Below are 6,000 nucleotides of genomic sequence, written 5' to 3' on the forward strand. Positions count from 1 at the left end.
CTGCTCTGACCCATAGGCGTTCTCTCTGAGGAACAAATCAGACTAAAGAAGATGAAGAAGCAGCAGGAGGAGGAAACGGCCCGCACGTCCACAGTGGTCACCCCCACGCCTCCGCAGGAAGTGGCCACGCTGGACCCACAGCAGCAGGAGATGATTGAGAAGCTGGTGGCCATGCAGAAACAATGCAACAAGAGATCGTTCCTCGACCGACCAAAAGTGACGGTAAGTGAACGTCTCAGGGGAAAGATCTGGGGTTTGTTCTCGACCAGTTAATTGTCCCGTGTGTGATATTAACCATCGGTTTTATTTGTTTACTCCATAGCCTCAGTAAGCTTACTTCAACATACGGCCTTAGAAATCAGAGATGAATACCTTCAAATACAAATGATAAAAGAAATAATAAAACGGTTGTGTGTGGCTGTTATTCTGCCGCGACATCAGCAGAGAAAATACAGCTGCTTGATTTGGATCCAGGTTTGACCTGTTTCCTGCTGTGCTGCTTTGCTGTTTTGAAAACGTATCAGTGAAATGTTGAATGTAAATGTGACTGTGTGACTGTGTGTGTGTGTGTGTGTGTGTGTGTGCGTGCGTGTGTGCGTGTGTGCGCGACAGCCGTGGCCACAGAGTCAGGACTTGCAGAACCGAGAGGTGCGTCAGCAGCGGTTCGCCCACTTCACTGAGCTAGCGATCATGTCGGTGCAGGAGATTGTGGATTTCGCGAAGCAGCTTCCTGGTTTCCTGGAGCTCACGAGGGAAGACCAGATCGCTCTACTGAAGACGTCGACCATCGAGGTCTGTCGCCGTTCACCGTGAAATATCATTTCTGTCGCGCTGATTTTGAAAAAAATCACTGATGTAAAAGAAAAAGAGACTCATTTCAAAATACTGTTCATAGCTCTTTGCAGTTTTATCATACAACATGTAAAATAAGTTATTTATAAATGTAATAATCAATAGCCCTGATAGACACTCTACTTCTCAGTGATGTGGTTGTGTAAAGTTGCCACCAGCATCATATTTCTCACCGACACGTGTGTGTGTTCCTCAGATCATGCTGCTGGAGACGTCCCGGCGCTACAACCCTGCTATTGATAGCATCACATTTCTGAAGGATTTCAGCTACAATAAGGAGGATTTTGCCAAAGCAGGTGCGTTTTCTCATCTGAAATGTTTATAGGAAATATAAATATTAAGTATTGCTTAAGCTGATTGCTTGTATTCAATCTGTTTTATATTCTATAAAAAATAAAAATGTATGAGCAGCTTTCACCAGTTTTTGCTTATTTTGACTTTGAAGAGTTTGTTGAAACTAGTCATGGCAAAAAAGACGTGTTTGATTCATTATATAATTTATTTATCAAGAGAAATATTTGTTGCTCTTACTTCAGTTTGCGATAATTACAGTCCCTCTGCTAACAGTGTATTATTGCACCACGTTTCCTTCTTTAACGTGACTTTGTTTCCCCCTCCCTCTCTCTGCTCTCACCACCTCAGGGCTTCAGTTTGAGTTCATTAACCCCATCTTTGAGTTTTCAAAAGGAATGAATGACCTGCATCTGGACGAGGCCGAATATGCTCTGCTCATTGCCATCAACATCTTCTCCGCAGGTCAGATTTCATAAACTACAAAACCTGCAGGGACTCCTCAGTATCTAAAACATTATTCACATTTTACCCCAGAAGAATCAGACAATGTGAAATAAAAAGAGATTAACAGGTGACTTGTTTGTTTTGTTCGGTAAACTTTGTTTAGATCGGCCGAACGTGCAGGATCACGATCTGGTGGAGAGGCTACAGCAGCCCTATGTGGACGCACTGCGCTCTTACATCATGATAAAGAGACCAAATGTAAGTGCCCGGTGTTTACGTAACCTCTCCTCTCCTGACCAGCAGTATGTCAGCATAACCTGGTTGCCGTCATCACAACAAGCACATTGGGTCAGGGCTACATGTTGTTGTTCAGACTGGTGCGGCGTCTCAAACAGTGACCAGAGCTGTTGTGTGTCAGGGGAGAAAGCAGAACATGGGAAACTGCTCCGACTTTTTTTTATTTACCTTTTTTAACAGTTTTTTATTTTTCTTTTGTTGCACTGGTTTCCTCAGGATCACCTGATGTTCCCTCGGATGCTGATGAAGCTGGTGAGCCTTCGTACACTAAGCAGCGTCCACTCGGAGCAGGTCTTCGCCCTCCGCCTCCAGGACAAGAAGCTCCCGCCGCTGCTCTCTGAAATCTGGGACGTCAACGAGTGACTGCGAGCCTGACGTCCCGCCCTCTGTGGCTTTGTAAAGTCGGAGACGGACACGGCGTCCAGCAGGAACACTGACTCCTCTCTGCCCGTCTGGTCGGGGATCGGTTAAAGCGTTGAGATTTTATTTTCTTGTGGGAGGAGAGTGTCGTTGCCCTTTGCTCTCAGACAGACTGCTAAATGGTTTTCGTGTTCATACGGAGAAACGTGAACACCTAGTTTTCTTTGAGCCTTTTGTTCTTCCTTTTTTGTGTAGATGCTGACATGATTGTGGCGATATTAAATACCAGCATCAGGCTCTTTAGCCAGTTATCTCTGATTTAATATTTGTTGAAAGTTCTGTCAATCTCTAGTGCGGTTCTTTTCTCTTTCTCTAACAATTATCAGAAGGTTCTGAGCAGGTCTGAGCTGTGGTCGTCTCACAGCTGAACATTCAGTTGAAATAGTGATTTTTTTTTTTTAAATTTTATTTTTGCCGTCGTGCAATAGGTGGAAATGGATACAGAGTTGTGCATGAGCAGATCCACGTCTGCTACTCACTTTATTGACGTTAGGGTGAAATGATAGGCCATCTGGATGGTATTGTGAATCGTTAAATGGCAAGAAATAATTTGTGTTCCTTTTGAAAGTAAATCGAAATCGAAAGGTTTGTGTAGTCGCTCAGGTAAAGTAATGTGAAGTAGACCTCTGGGAAATTGGAGGCTTCTATAATTTCTATTAAGTTAGTTTTCTTCCAAGTGCATAAGGGACCCTTTTGGTCATTTATAGATGCCCATAAACTTTCATGTAAATTGTATATTTATTTTCACTGGAAAAAATGTAGAGAGCATCCACGGGATTGTACAATCACATACTAACGCACAAGAAAGTAAAACTCTGCGGGTGACTGGCAGACTGCCCTCATTTACAGGAAATGTGGTGATGTGACTAAATTCTTTTTCTTTTTTTCTTTTTCTACACAGACTGGTACCTTGAACTAGGTGGTCCGTAAAGTCTCTTTAAACTCATGTAAAGATGAACTGTCGGTTAAAAAAGGAAGTCAATCAATCGACCATCTGTGTCACCCTCTTTTCAGATGAATAAAAACCCATACTCACAAAGTTGTGATCATAAATCAAAACAAAGGATACAAAACGGTTATTTTCATATTTTGATTTGTGATTTTTATCATTGGCTTTTTTTTAAAGGTGTGAGAAATGTGTAAGCAACATACAGTTTGAACAGAATACAGAGAATTTCGGCCTTTTATTTTTGATAAAACTGAACATACAGTGGAAAAACATCTTGATCTAAACATCTGCCATAGTCTGAGTATCGTCCTTGACTCGGCACAAACAGCTTTAACTGGTCAGATGTTGGAAAGCCTAAATGAACAGGGAGCAGAAAGCAACAGGAAAGGAGTAAAAACATTTAACATTTTAAACGTTATAGCTACAGAGATCTAGATGTTTATATCCGTGCTGTGTTTTTCATACATTCTCCTCAACTTGAAATGCTGCATAATGGTTGATAAAGGAATGTCAATATAAGTTCACAATCGTGAAGTTTGTTTTCTCGCTTCGTGCTCGCGTTGGCGTTGAAAAGGGGCCGAGAGCAAAACAATGTCGTCGCAGCCCGTTTTTCAAATGGCAGAAAATTCCTCAGATGTCTGTTTAGCCATTTCCAGGTGTCACCATTAGACTTGAATGCTCTGTCCCAACTCTTCACCTGCCAGTTAAAATCACATTATTGTTACTTTTTTTTTTTTTTTTTTGTTTTTTTTACCATTTTCAGCTAAAGTTTCTTGTGGTTTTTGATTAATGAAGTTGCATTTAACAGCTACAGGTGTTACAGCTAAAATGGGACATTGATTCTTCACGAGCACAGAAATACAAATACACAGGACTCTCAGCGGCACACAGGTGTCCTCACAGGTACAACTGGCCGAATATTGATTTGATCTGAATTAGATAATATTGTCCAAAAGCACTTAGTGATGTATCGAATGTGTTTTTAATAACTGATCATTTGAATTTCAATTTTTTGTTTTGTTTGTTTTCTTTTTGTTTTTACTTCATCCACCAGCACATATCTGTTTCATGAGGTTTATTTCCCAGATCGTCAAGTAATGTTTATTTTATTTTAGATAGGTCTTTTTCTCTGAAGACATTTTGACTTGTTGCAGCAGCTTTTCCTTCTGTGACACGTTCAAGTTTCTTATGTGGAAAAAAACATTCTTAACAGGGAATGCTACACAAATACAAACACACACGACTCGTAGTAAACTATTTGCCATTCAATCCATCTGTGAGATCTAAAATTGACCATAATCATCATCATCATCATCATCATCATCATCAGCGTGGTGACTCTGATTTTAAAGATGTGCCTCGATCACCGTCACATAAAAGACTGGAAATGACTGCAAACATTTTTTATTGTATCAATAACGCTGGTGTTTTCTTGGACCTGCAGAATCATCACAGAAACAATAGTGAGAGTAAGTTTTTCTTCCTCTCCTCCTTCAGTTCCCTGGAAAAGACAGAGTTTAGCCACAGTTTAGTCAGTTTGCACCCCAATTCTACAAAACAACAAAAGGAAGAGTTTGATTTCTATCTTTAGCTGTACTGTGTTGCACTGCTAGTTTGAAAGTTGCCTGAATTAAATCTCAAACTTGATGATCATTAAATGTAATGAAATTTTCCTGAGACGCATGTTTTTCATTCAAAGACAGAAGCCAAAGGTGTCCTGGCATTTTCTGACCACGTATTGTATCGAGCCCTTTTGCCTTCCCGCTCAGATTTTTGATTTACTTTTTATTGATACTATAAAAATGGGAATATGTTTTTTGTTTGTTTGTTGTTTTTTTTTGTTATAGACTTGCTTACACCACTCTAACCCTTTGGTTTTCTTTTTTGACAGATGGATCAACATTTTAAAAAAGCAGATAAATAGCGTGCGGCGTTGTGAAACTGTATCTGTGATTTGTTCCAGGTGGCTTTGTGTCTGTTTCAATGACGCGAGGTTTGTTTTTGGTTTCTGATTTTGCTGTTTGCGGGTTAATCTCCAACCAAACACTTTAAATCATCACATTTAAAAATAACCTCTGTAATATGGGGGCGAATTTTCCACCGTGCCCCAATGAACCCCGCGTCAACTGACAGATTTGACGAAACTGAATTGTTCTTCTTACTCTGATCAAATTAGCAAAAAGCATCAGTTGTTGGCTCTCAGATCTTTGTTTCGTAGTGTACATGTTATGTTAATGCTGTACGTATCACAGTTAATTATCCTGTATATACTGTAATTGATGCCTCTGATCTCATTTAATTTCTGTCCTCAAAGGGTGACACTGTAAACATTGATATATAGAAATGCAAACCTATTTTAATACTTGTAACTCCGGGAGACCTTCTGTTTTGTATGTACAGTATAAATTAAAGCTATGCTGTAGTGCTAATATGTTTGGAATCGATGACTTGTTTCCTGATTGATTTTCATGTTTTGAAGTTCAGACAAGAACTCAGATTTATTTTGTATTTACACGGGACAGTTCCCATCTCTGGAGGATGAAACGTTTCTATTATTGATTCATCTCAGTGACTCCTGATTACAAAAGATGGAACCGCAGAGGGTTTTGAACAAGATCTGTAATTTAATCAGTTTGGCTAGTTATAATAATAATAAATAGATAAATAAAAAGATACATAATGCGGATGCCTAAAATTGATTTTCCGAGAGGATGCATTTAAGTTTCCCCTTGAATATATCCTCC

General features: G+C 39.8%; 1 protein-coding gene across 3 annotated transcripts in view; it reads left to right on the forward strand.

Annotated features, from left to right (window-relative positions):
* nr1h3 (nuclear receptor subfamily 1, group H, member 3) overlaps positions 1 to 5,687 on the forward strand; it is a 126,311-nt gene extending 120,624 nt beyond the window's left edge. For all 3 annotated transcript variants that reach the window (XM_056374805.1, XM_056374790.1, XM_056374799.1), the window contains exons 7-12: positions 17 to 222; positions 613 to 792; positions 1,049 to 1,148; positions 1,495 to 1,608; positions 1,754 to 1,848; positions 2,104 to 5,687. In XM_056374805.1, coding sequence (XP_056230780.1) covers positions 17 to 222; positions 613 to 792; positions 1,049 to 1,148; positions 1,495 to 1,608; positions 1,754 to 1,848; positions 2,104 to 2,250 — 842 coding nt within the window. In that variant the 3' untranslated portion in view covers positions 2,251 to 5,687. The remainder of the gene's footprint in view (positions 1 to 16; positions 223 to 612; positions 793 to 1,048; positions 1,149 to 1,494; positions 1,609 to 1,753; positions 1,849 to 2,103) is intronic.
* Positions 5,688 to 6,000: the final 313 nt, after the last annotated feature.

Source organism: Seriola aureovittata, chromosome 1 (genome assembly GCF_021018895.1).
Source record: "Seriola aureovittata isolate HTS-2021-v1 ecotype China chromosome 1, ASM2101889v1, whole genome shotgun sequence".
Classification (NCBI taxonomy): domain Eukaryota; kingdom Metazoa; phylum Chordata; class Actinopteri; order Carangiformes; family Carangidae; genus Seriola; species Seriola aureovittata.